Source organism: Nannospalax galili, unplaced genomic scaffold (genome assembly GCF_000622305.1).
Source record: "Nannospalax galili isolate Female #2095 unplaced genomic scaffold, S.galili_v1.0 scaffold747, whole genome shotgun sequence".
Lineage (NCBI taxonomy): Eukaryota > Metazoa > Chordata > Mammalia > Rodentia > Spalacidae > Nannospalax > Nannospalax galili.
In genome coordinates this window covers 1,757,243-1,769,231 of record NW_008357686.1, presented here as the reverse complement: position 1 = coordinate 1,769,231, position 11,989 = coordinate 1,757,243, and the positions used below count along the sequence as shown (strand labels likewise).

The window sequence follows — 11,989 nt, the reverse complement described above, 5'->3', positions numbered from 1 at the left end:
TTTTTTTTTTTTTTTTTTTTTTTTTTTTGTCTTTTTGAGACAGGGTCTCACGAAAAAAAATAAAAGGAAAAAAAGAATGTGGTGGCTCATGCCTTCAGTCCCAGCACTCGGGAGGCAGAGGCAGGCAGGTCTCTGTGAGTTCAAGACCATCCTGGTCTACATAGTGAGTTCAGGTCAGCTGGGACTACAGGGAGACCCTGTCTCAAAAAGACAAAAAAGAGAGAGACAGGGTCTCCCTGTGTAGCCCCTTCTGTCCTGGAACTCACTGTGTAAACCAGGCTGGCCTTAAACCAGAGATCATCCTGCCTCTGCCTTCCAGTGCTGGGATTAAAGGCATGCGCCACCATAGCCTGCCTGGTGGTAGATTCTTTTGGGAAGGTAGTAACTAACCAATTGGTATTCAATATGGTATTGAAGTGGAAGGTTTTTATGTCATTTTGTCCCCAGTTATTTTTATATTTTTTTTATTTGAGTACTAGGGATTGAGCTTGGCCTTGTGCATCTCTTTAGACCTTCAATTTTGGATCAGGGAAAAGGTAAGACTACCAAGAGTGATCAATGGCATGTAAGCCATCAGCAAGGTGACTGATTGCACCCTTAGCACTGAATATATTTGACAGTCAGCATTTTCTTTTAGGGTGTGAAAATGCAGAGCAATAAAACCTTTAACTTGGAGAAGCAGAATCATACTCCAAGAAAGCATCAGCATCACCACCAGCAGCACCACCAGCAGCAGCCACCACCACCACCAATACCTGCAAATGGGCAACAGGCCAGCAGCCAAAGTGAGTAGATGCTAAGTGATGGGTTAGAAATAGGTTCCCTATTGGGAGTCGTTTCGTGATTTTTAGATGAGTCTTTGAATATTATAAATAAATAGGCCTTTTTGGCCCATTTTTGTTCTTTTTCCTATTTACTTTTTTTGGAGGGGATTAAAGGTGGGTGTGCAAGTTAAGAATGCTCAGGCTGCATGCCTGCTATTTACTTCTTCATTGTTACAGAAAATGACTGAAAGGAACAGACTTAGAACAGCTACTCGGCCAGTTGGCACATACTACTGCTAAACAGATGTCTGTATGTAGCTTGGTTCTTAGAGATAGCCATCAGAGCTGTGCACAAACCCTATGATCTCAGGACTGGCATGCTGGGGCTACAGGGAGACCCTGTCTCAAAAAAAAAATGAAAATCTGATTGCTTAAGACATGTAGGGCTCTTTTTTTTGAGACAGGGTCTCACTGTGTAGCGCTAGCTCATCTGGAACTTGCTGTGTATACCAGGCTGGCCTTGTACTCATAGAGATTGGGACCATCTGCCTCTGTACTGAGTGCTAGAATTAAAGGCAAGCACCACCACAGCCAGTTTGCATTGTTTCTTTTTAGCCTGTAGTTGTTACATTGTCTCTGGCTTAGCCACCTTGGTTTCTGGACCATTTTAGGGCTGTCTCTGAGTCTGCATAGTGCTTTGTAAGATACAGTTTACTGATGAATTGGATACATTATGTTGAGAAATAGTGTTTTCTCTATAGCAATTTCAGAAACATCATTTTTCATTTATGGCATTTTGAGGTTGTAACTAATTCTTTGCCGGGTCTTTTGGGTGACAATGTGTCTTCTCTCAGATGAAGGCTTGACTATTGACCTGAAGAATTTTAGGAAACCAGGAGAGAAGACCTTTACTCAACGTAGTCGTCTCTTTGTGGGCAATCTTCCCCCTGACATCACTGAGGAGGAAATGAGGAAACTTTTTGAGAAATATGGAAAAGCAGGCGAAGTTTTCATTCATAAGGATAAAGGCTTTGGCTTTATCCGCTTGGTGAGCAACTGGGAGCTTTGGGGCATATGCTTTGAAAGATGGGGAAGCCTGGGGAATGATGGATATGGAAAATGTAGCAGTGGAAATAATACTGATTTTATGTTTATATAAAACAAAATTAGGTTATTTTTTCCCTGAGGTTGTAAGGACATTATAAGTTTATTTGCCTAGAATACAGGACGAAAACATGTCTTTTGGGACTTTTGGTTTCCTTTGAAGCAGTATCTCATTACATAACCCAGGGTGGCCTCAAACTTGCAAACTTACTGCCTTTACCTCCCAAGTGCAGGCATTCACATTTAATGGGAGTGAGGATAAAGTTTATTTAGTGATTATCAAGGCTTACATATAATTTGTCTCAAAAGTTGTTACACACATACTGTTTTACTGCTTCTTCAAAACCATGAGGGGATAAGTTGTTTTCAGTTGTTTTTTTTTAACTATGTGTATGAGTGTTTTTCCTGAATATACATATGTAAAAGTGTACCATGTGCATACATTGCCTGTAGAAGTCAAGAGGGTGTTGGATCCCCTGGGATTGGAGTTACAGATGGTTAGCCGTCGGGTGGATGCTGGAAACCAAACGTGGGTTGTCCTCTGCAAGAACAGCCAGTGCTCTTAATTGCTAAGCCATCTCTCCAGCCCCTAGTTTTCGTATTTTTAGGACTGTTAGAGATTTGATCCATAATGCCATTAAAAAGACTTGGTTACTTGAGGCTAGGTATGAAAACCCCTTTAGAAATTTAGTTGGGAGTGTGGTCTACATCATAGACATGTGCTTCTGTACCTGGCTCACTGCTACTCATCATTCTCATTCTCATTCTCTCTCTCTCTCTCTCTCTCTCTCTCTCTCTCTCTCTCTCTCTCTGATATGGTATTAGAGATTAAACTTAGGACCTTGCTCATGCCAGGCAAGCACTCTACCACTGAGCTGTGTCACCCAGCTCTTCCAGCTTCTTCTACTGCTTCAAGCTTCCCTTAGTAGCTGGTATTATAGGCCTGTTGGCTTCTGTGTTTATGTGTTTGGTGCCAAGGTTTTGTGGGGGCGGGATATTTTGTTGATGGCTGCTGCTTAGTTGGTCCTTGTTTAAATTCTTCTAATTTTCCTCTTTTTCCTAGGAAACACGAACCCTAGCGGAAATTGCCAAAGTGGAGTTGGACAATATGCCACTCCGTGGAAAACAGCTGCGTGTGCGCTTTGCCTGCCACAGCGCATCCCTTACAGTTCGCAACCTTCCTCAGTACGTGTCCAACGAACTGTTGGAAGAAGCCTTTTCTGTGTTTGGCCAGGTGGAAAGGGCCGTAGTCATTGTGGATGACCGAGGAAGGCCCTCAGGAAAAGGCATTGTTGAGTTCTCAGGGAAGCCAGCTGCTCGGAAAGCTCTAGACAGGTGCAGTGAAGGCTCCTTTTTGCTAACCACGTAAGTAGAGTTTTCAGACATAGATTTGGGGCTCCTAATTTTTTCTTTGGTTTCGAGACCTAACATCTAGTGACCATGTTCCTATTTTCATGTAAAATCTTGATATTAACTCAGCTTTCTGATACAGTTTTCAGTATAATTAAAAACTTACGTGTGTCCTCCAGTGTGCCTTGGCATACATATGGGAGTCAGGACAACTCTGGGAAGATGGTTCTCTGCTTCCACCTTTACAGGGGTCCAGGGATCAAGTTCAGATTGCTGGGTTTCCATCAACAAGTACCTTTACCTGCTGAGCCATCTCACCAGGTCTATAATCTTTTTGTTGTTGTTTTTTGGGACATGGTCTCTCTGTAGCCCCAGCTGACTTGGAACTCATTATGTGGACCAGGCTGGCCTCCCATCTCATAGAGCTCCCCCTGCCTTTGCCTCCTGAGTGCTGGGATTAAAGATGTATGCCGTCGTGCCCAGCTCTGTGTATGCCTGTGTCTGTATGTGTGTGGGTGCCCACCATGGAGGCCAGAAGGGGCGTCAGATCCCTTGGAGTTGAGTTACAGGGGTTTTTGAGCTATCCAATGTTGGTGCTGGGATCTGTGGGTGCCCACCGTGGAGGCCAGAAAGGGCGTCAGATCCCTTGGAGTTGAGTTAAAGGGTTTTTTGAGCTATCCAGTGTTGGTGCTGGGGTCTGAACTCTGGCCCTCTGATAGAGCAGTAAAGTTTTAATATTCTGAAAAGTTGTTTTAGTGCGTGCAGTGTCTGAGCATTTCCCTCATTTCCTGGGTTCTATAGACGTCAAGTATTTAGGCAATAGTGAAGTGTACTACACCTACCCAGTTTTAATTTTTTTAAAAAATAGGTTTTAGGGCTGGAGAGATAGCTCAGGGATTAAGAACACTAGTTGTTCTTGCAGAAGACCCAGGTTCGAATCCCAGCACCCACTTGGCAGTTAACAACTCTCTGTAACTCTGGGGATCCAACAGCCTCTTCTGTCCTCTGTGGGCATTGCATCACATGGGTACACTTAACATACATGCAGGCAATATACTCGTACACATAAATAAAATCTTTTTAAAAATATTTTGTTTTTATTTTATGTGTATGAGTGTATTGCCTGCGTGTGTGTAAGTACACCCGTGTCATGCAATGCTCTCGGGGTCAGAAGAGGGTGTCTGGTCCCCTGGAACTGGAGTTAGGACGGTTGTTAGCTGCCATGTGTGTGTTGGGAATCGAACCCGGGTCTTCTGCAAGATCTTTCAGTGCTCTTAACCGCTGAGCTGTCTCTCCAGCCCCCAGTTTTAATATTAAATTTTTTCATTTATTTTGTTTTATTTGTATGAGTGTTTTTGCCTCTCTGTTTGTGAGGATACCCATCTCATGCACTGCCTCAGCTAAAAGAGGGCCCCTGGAACTAGAGTTATAAACAGTTGTTAGCTGCCATGTGGGTGTCGGGAACAGAACCTGGATGGATCCTCTGTAAGAGCAACCAGTATTCTTAACTGCTGAGCCATCTCTCCAGCCCCTAGGAAACTATTTGGAGTTTTGAAGCCTGGATCCATCTGTATTAGTAACATCAAATTATCCATAATGCCATTTAAAAAGACTTGATTGGGGGGGAGGGGACTATGGGAGGGTACCAGTGGGGATGGGGGTATAAAGATGATTAAGATTGTTTGGGATGTTCTGTATGAAATACACAAAAAAGTCGATTGAAAATTAAAAAGATTTGATTACTTGGCGTTAAGTAAAGACCCCTTCAGAAAATTAGTCAAGTGTGGTAATTTATATCTGTAATCCTAATACTTCTGAGGCAGGAGGATAACATAAGCATGTTTGAGAGCAGCCTGGGCTAGGCTATGGTATGAGCAAAGTCTGTCTTTGTTCCCCACCAAAAGTGTTTTAATTATCCAGTTTTGAATCTTTGACTTCTCCCATTGTGTAGGGAGGTGTAGGGAGTATGCCTATTAGGATATGGTGAGACTTTATTAACACTTTGCTCCCTTTTTTCACCCAGATTTCCTCGGCCTGTTACTGTGGAGCCCATGGACCAGTTAGATGATGAAGAGGGACTTCCAGAGAAGCTGGTTATAAAAAACCAGCAATTTCATAAGTACGTAGTCTTGATATATTGATTTACGTATTCCCCTTGGGTAGGTGTGTGTATGTTTTGTTGAGACAGGGCCTCACTATGTATTCCTGGCTGGCATGGAACTTGGTATGTAGACCTGACTGGCCTTGATCTCACAGAGATCTGCCTGCCTCTGCCTTCCAGAGTGATGGGATTAAAGGTGTGTACCATCACCATACCTAGCCTCCCTTGAGGCTTTTGTGTATAGTGCTGGGGACTGAACCCACGGCTTTATATGTTTAGCAGACACTATGCCAGTGAGCCACACACCCATCCCCTAGGTATTTCCTGTTATTGAACTTAAAGGGTAAAGGGATGTTCAAAAGAGACAGATCTTTCTTTGCTGTGTGTTCACTGGCATTCACTTGACCCTTGGAAAGAATGTGACACTTAGGAATCTTGGATAAAGTAATCTCAGAACATTGTCTTTAGGGAACGAGAGCAGCCACCCAGATTTGCACAACCTGGCTCCTTTGAGTATGAGTACGCCATGCGCTGGAAGGCACTCATTGAGATGGAGAAGCAGCAGCAGGACCAAGTGGATCGAAACATCAAGGAGGCTCGTGAAAAGCTGGAGATGGAGATGGAGGCAGCTCGCCATGAGCATCAGGTCATGCTAATGAGGCAGGGTAAGTATAGGCATATAAGTCTTAAAAGTAGAATAAGTATCATGGCTTTTACTGTCCCTCAATAGAAAGACTTAAATCTCTGCTTTTATTCTCTGAAATGATTGTTTATCCTAGTAAGGAAATGGGTTTGGAGATTTGGTACAGCATACTGAATTCTATGAAGAAGGAAATGATAACGTTTGGTTTCATTTGGAGGATCTGGAATACTTTGTATGGTCACTCTGGGATTATATATCTTTGCTTTCTAGATATTTATGAAAAGTAATTGAGCATATGTAATGTGAATCAAAAGTAATCTCAATGTGCTTCTAGATTTGATGAGGCGCCAAGAAGAACTTCGGAGAATGGAAGAACTGCACAACCAAGAGGTTCAAAAACGAAAGCAGCTAGAGCTCAGGTAACGCCCCCCCCCTTTTAAAAATTACATTTATTTATGTATTTGTGTGGTGTGTGGCCACATGCCACAAGGGACATCTGGAGGCCAGAGGACAACTTGGGTATTCTCTTCACCATGTGGATCCTAGGGATTGAGTTTGGTTATCAGGCTTGGTGGCAAGTGGGGAGCCATCTCACCAGCCTTGTAACTCCTTTTTTTGAACCTCTTTTTTTTTTTGACAACTCTGAAGAGTATTGCTTCCTATTTCCTACCAGCATGATCCCTAATAAATTGTAAATGCTGGCAAGTATTTCTTGGCTCCTTTTCGGGGTCTCTTTTGGATAGGTGTTTTAGCTGCCTAGGAATGGCCTAGGGCTGCACTAAAGAGAAAGAACTGAGTGCTGGTCTCTTGATTTCTTTGGGAGTTGCCCTGGTTCTTGGGGAGATGCAGTAGTTTTCAGTAGGCTCATCTTGCCTTGGGTCTCCTATTCAGATGGTTTCCTTATGTTCTAGAATGACTTTACCTTAAAATTCCTTGGTTGGGGGCTGGAGAGATGGTTCAGCAGTTAAGAGCACTGACTGCTCTTGCAGAGGACCCAGATTCAATTTCCAGCACCCACATGGCAGCTACAAACCGTCCTTAACTCCAGTTCGAATCTGAAGCCCTCTTCTGACCTCCGAAGCATTGCACGACAAGGGTGCACTCAACATACATGCAGGCAGTACGCTCATACACATAAAAAATTTTAAAAAGTAATAAAATAAAAAAAAATTCCTTGGTTGACTCTAGGCAGGAGGAGGAGCGCAGGCGCCGTGAAGAAGAAATGCGGCGGCAACAAGAAGAGATGATGCGGCGACAGCAGGAGGGATTCAAAGGAACCTTCCCTGATGCGGTATATCTCCCATTTGCCCATGATGGACCAGGCCAGTCATGATATGATAAACATACCATGAAATGTCTGTTAGAATACCAGGTTATGACCAGTTTTTCTATGCCCTGAAACTTTTAGGAAAAAAAAAAGTTGATTGGCAGGTAAGGTTTGAAGGGAGGCTTTTGACTTCTACAAAATTGGGGATAAAAAGCCAGTACCACTGTTGTTTATACCCAGTGATATTAGGAAGAAATAGTCCCTTAGCAGACTTGGCTAGTCTACTGCTATCCCTAAGTTACATATGGGCTGCTGTCTTAGAAGAAATGGACTATTTCTTCCCCTTTCACCTTTTTGTTCCTAATGAGAAATTCTAATTTGGTATCTGAAATTACTATACAGCTAGTGAGAGGCCATTAGTGTTCTTCAGTTTGGTCTCAGTGCTCTTGGATATGTTACTACTGTTAACTTCCCTTTTTTGTATAGTCATCAGGATTATGATAGATAGAATACATTGTTGTCTTGGACTGTCTTGAGTATATATTGTTTTTCAGAGAGAGCAAGAGATACGGATGGGCCAAATGGCTATGGGAGGTAAGGACTTAAGAGTTAAATAGTTCAGATTGCCTTTTAGGGAAAAAAAGACAAAATTGGGGGGAAAAAGTCAGCAGGCATGGCAGTAACAGAACCACATGCCTGATTTGTGGTGGGGGGCGGTGTTTCTGGTCTCCAGTGAACTGTGTAGTTTCTACCTAGTCCAGATTTGAATGGTTTGACATTTTCAGGAACATCCATATGTTTTGGCCAGGGTTGGGGGGTATTGACACGTTAGTCAGTAGATCCTCTTGAATCACTTTTTTGGTAGGGGAAGAGACTGGCAATCTGTTTCTCGTATACTGATCATACTGCTATGCTTTAGGTGCTATGGGCATAAACAATAGAGGTGCCATGCCCCCTGCTCCTGTGCCAGCTGGTACCCCAGCTCCTCCAGGACCTGCCACTATGATGCCAGATGGAACCTTGGGATTGGTAATAAACTGCAGGGCCCCATAGTGATTGTATGTAGAAGGATCTTCCCAACTCCTGGGTGTACTCTGTGTGTATGTGTGCACGCGCGTGCATGCATGTGAAGGGCAGAAGTCAACTGCTGGTGTCATTTTGAGGGAGCCATCATCTTGTTTTGAGACCTGGGTTTCTAGCTTGAGAAAATTCAGTATCAAAATCATACTTTTACCTTTGATTTAAGCAACAGACTCTGTCTGACTGCCAGATTGATTGACTACTGTTTTTTCAAAGGAAGTCATGGAAACTTAGACATTATCACACAAAACAGATATGAATCCATAGACTTCATGGCTCATGTGGTCTAGAGGTTCTGGTTCTAATGACAAAATGGAATGTGCCCAAACAGGATACACTTAAGGTTGGAGAATTGATAGCCTGCTCTTCCTAGCTGAAAGGACTCAGATACAACCTATCTAACCTAGGAATTTAGTATGTGACACTTAGAATTAAATGGATAAAAAGCTAAAGGTAAAATGACTGGATGGACCTTGAGTGGAACAGCCTTCCTTTTGGGTTATCCACTAGAGCTCTAAACAGACTTGAATAATTGATTAGAAATAGCTTTCAGTGCAAGACCATCGAAGGGTGGGAAGCTGAGGACAAGGTTCTGTTGTAACATTGCTCTCTTTCTGTCTTTTTTTAAGACCCCACCAACAACTGAACGTTTTGGCCAGGCTGCTACAATGGAAGGAATTGGAGCAATTGGTGGAACTCCTCCTGCATTCAACCGTGCAGCTCCTGGAGCTGAATTTGCTCCAAACAAACGCCGCCGCTACTAATAAAGTTGCAGTGTCTAGTTTCCCACAACCCTTAAAAAGGACCCTTTTTGGACTAGCCAGAATTCTACCCTGGAAATGTATTAGGGATTCCTCCCGATAGTTAGGTCTTCCCTGCCTGTACTACTCTAAGGGAGTATGCTTGGAGGCAGAGGGCAAGGGAGGGGTGGTATTTAACAAATCAAATTCTGTGATATGTTGCTTTCAAGTCTGTGTGGTGCATTCCTAAAGTATCACGTGATTTTTGAGGATTTGGGGAATCGGCAAAATGGACTCCCAGTGCCCTATTAATCTTGATCATTCCGGTTTGTTTGTTTGCCCCCCCCCCATTGTGTTTTGGTTGCTTTCTCATCCTTATTCCTCTCAACCCTAGAGACACTGCCATATACCACATAAACCAAACATCCCCCAATGACCTAGTCCCCCATTCCTCCATTTGCTCCCAGGCGAGAATTCAGACATGTCCACAGAGGTTACAGCATATGTACGGTTCTGTTCTATCTCATATATTACCCCTTAATGTCCTAAGGAAGACATTTTCTCTTAGAGATTTTCAGTTTAGTATATCTAAAAAAAAATCTTGTGTTAACTTGCCTCCATCTTTTTCTTGGTTAAGAACCACCTAAGAATGAATTTTTGTGTCTTGATGTTGCTGTTCACAGCTTTTCTTAATAGGCCCAGTACAATCTTGGGAACAGGGTTGCTGTATGCTAAAGGTCTGACAGTAGCTCTTAGCCTTGCCTATCTTAGGTAGTTACGCCGTGCTTTTTTTTTTTAATGGTGTACCATGTTTGATTTGTTCCTGATACCTTAAATTTGGAATTTTTTTCTGAGAAATGGAGCAGTAATGCAGCATCAACTTATTAAAATACATTTTAAGCCTTTTAATTTTCTGTGCTATTTTTGAAGGGAAATGGAGGGTCGGGGAATTCTGGCTTGGGAGATGAACATAATCCTTTGACCTTTTTATTAAAATGTTACCTTAAAAAATACCTAGGCAAACGGGGAGGAGGTGTATAAGATGCAAGGCTCAGGGGTTTGCAAGGATAAGTGCTGTTGATACTACTACCTGGAAGTAATGACAATTGCAGGGCAGCTACTCTGTAATGAAGAAAATGGAGGAGTTTGGAAGAGGGTGGTCTCAATTGGTGTTAGTTTCTGAACAGCTGCTGGTATGTCAGAGGCTTGGAATTGGCAATATCTAAAACTGTCTCAGCCCTAGTTAGCTGACCTCACCCAAGTTCCAAAGGCTCTTCTGCCTGATCCTTTTTTCCTGGGCCTCCGAGCTAAAATGTGTTGGGAGCTCTTTCCTATTGGCTGAGAAGACCCACTAAAGTTCACTTGCCCATGTTAGGAGGTGTACGCCTCCTGAACTAAAGATAGAAGCAGCTGGCACTTCCACACAGCTAAAAGCCTCTAGACTAAGAGGTATTCCCCACTCGGCAGCAAGACTCCTTGAAATACCCTTTGAGTGAGTTAGGCCAACGCCTTCATGTCTCTGCTCTGCTATAACAAAGGCTGTGGGCTACATTTTGACCCCAATACCAACCTTCCTGGTGAGTAAATACTTCTGACCTGGCCAGGGACTCTGGGTGAGTGTTAGGGGGTGTTCAGCTATATTGGCTATCTGTTAACAGAAAAAAAAAATGGCTTAATTGGTCTGGGTGATTGGCAGCCTTTGTTGATTTACTCTATCACATTCTGTGAGAAGAAACCACAAACATGAACCTGGAGAGGTCAGAATACTATTTGGTACAGTACTCTTTTCTTCCTTGATCTTTCTGCTGGTATCTACAGATTCCTGTTGCTATCACCCTGGGGTCCCAATCTTCCATGATGCACTCAAGGTGAGGAGTAGGTGATGGGGCATAGCAAGAGCATTTCCCCAAGATAAACCCAGAAATGTAAGCTGATCTGGGTCTCTTCTCATCAGGGTTGGTCCTGCTGCCGAAAACGAACTGTAGATTTCTCTGAGTTCTTAAACATCAAGGTAAATCCTTTACTTCCTTGGATTCTACTCCCCATAGAAGAATTCTGCTCTAATCATCTCCTTATCTGCACTAGGGCTGTACTATGGGATCACACTGTGCTGAGAAGCTTCCTGAGGTCCCTCAACCTGAGGGCCCAGCCACAAGTTCACTTCAGGATCAAAAACCTCTGAATACAATTCCAAAGTCAGCAGAGACCTTGCTCCGAGAAAGGCCTAAGTAAAGAGGAGGAGGTCCCTGGGTTTCCTTCTATTTTCCATGAAGCTTCCTAGGAATTAATGGATCATTGGGGCTTGGGAACTAGGGGTTAGAGATGGGAGAAGGGTCATGTGTCTGGTGTGTGTTCTGCCTTAGGGGGAATTTGTGTAGGAAATGCCCTTTTCTGTAAGGCAGTGTGAGGGTGATGGAATAGATACCTTTATTGTAGGGAATAGATAGCCCATAATATATATGTCAGTTATCACATCCTTTGTATTTTTGTTTTGTTGAGGCCATCACTCTAGCCCAAACTTCTTGAACTGTTGATCCTTATGCCTTTGCTTTCTGAATACTGGGATTACAGGTGTGCAGCACCATCCCCAGCTGAGAATGAAATGATTTTTGTGTATGTGTGTGGTTCATTTTTATTTTATTTTTGGGGTTTTTTTTGAGACAGGATCTCGCTGTAGCCCCAACTGGCCTAAAACTCACTATGTAGTCAAGGTTTCCTCAATCTTACAGAGCTTTGTCTGCCTCTGCCTTCCAAGTGCTGGGATTAAAGTTGTGTGCTGGCACACCTGGATCATTTTCAGTTTTTGATTTTTTTTTTTTTTTTTAGTTAGCATAGAAAATAATGGGCTTCATTATAACATTTTCATACATCCTACCCTCATCCCCACACTACATATTCCTATTGATTTTGTTTCTGGAAGAGCTTTTTTCTTTTTCTTTC

The 11,989-nt window shown here is 43.0% G+C and overlaps 2 protein-coding genes across 3 annotated transcripts in view; both read left to right on the top strand.

The window, feature by feature from the left end:
- Positions 1 to 9,958, top strand: part of Nono (non-POU domain containing octamer binding) — a 15,410-nt gene extending 5,452 nt beyond the window's left edge. Inside the window, exons 3-12 of the mRNA XM_008855569.3 lie at positions 638 to 785; positions 1,619 to 1,812; positions 2,932 to 3,233; positions 5,242 to 5,337; positions 5,788 to 5,984; positions 6,297 to 6,381; positions 7,151 to 7,253; positions 7,784 to 7,823; positions 8,149 to 8,258; positions 8,939 to 9,958. Of these exons, the coding sequence (XP_008853791.1) occupies positions 647 to 785; positions 1,619 to 1,812; positions 2,932 to 3,233; positions 5,242 to 5,337; positions 5,788 to 5,984; positions 6,297 to 6,381; positions 7,151 to 7,253; positions 7,784 to 7,823; positions 8,149 to 8,258; positions 8,939 to 9,073 (1,401 nt within the window). The 5' untranslated portion in view covers positions 638 to 646 and the 3' untranslated portion in view covers positions 9,074 to 9,958. The remainder of the gene's footprint in view (positions 1 to 637; positions 786 to 1,618; positions 1,813 to 2,931; positions 3,234 to 5,241; positions 5,338 to 5,787; positions 5,985 to 6,296; positions 6,382 to 7,150; positions 7,254 to 7,783; positions 7,824 to 8,148; positions 8,259 to 8,938) is intronic.
- Positions 9,959 to 10,465: 507 nt separating this feature from the next.
- Itgb1bp2 (integrin subunit beta 1 binding protein 2) overlaps positions 10,466 to 11,989 on the top strand; it is a 5,631-nt gene continuing 4,107 nt past the window's right edge. Inside the window, exons 1-4 of one of the 2 annotated variants that reach the window (XM_008855568.1) lie at positions 10,466 to 10,626; positions 10,868 to 10,917; positions 11,004 to 11,060; positions 11,135 to 11,277. In XM_008855568.1, coding sequence (XP_008853790.1) covers positions 10,563 to 10,626; positions 10,868 to 10,917; positions 11,004 to 11,060; positions 11,135 to 11,277 — 314 coding nt within the window. In that variant the 5' untranslated portion in view covers positions 10,466 to 10,562. The remainder of the gene's footprint in view (positions 10,627 to 10,867; positions 10,918 to 11,003; positions 11,061 to 11,134; positions 11,278 to 11,989) is intronic. The other variant, XM_017794962.2, reaches the window with a different exon arrangement.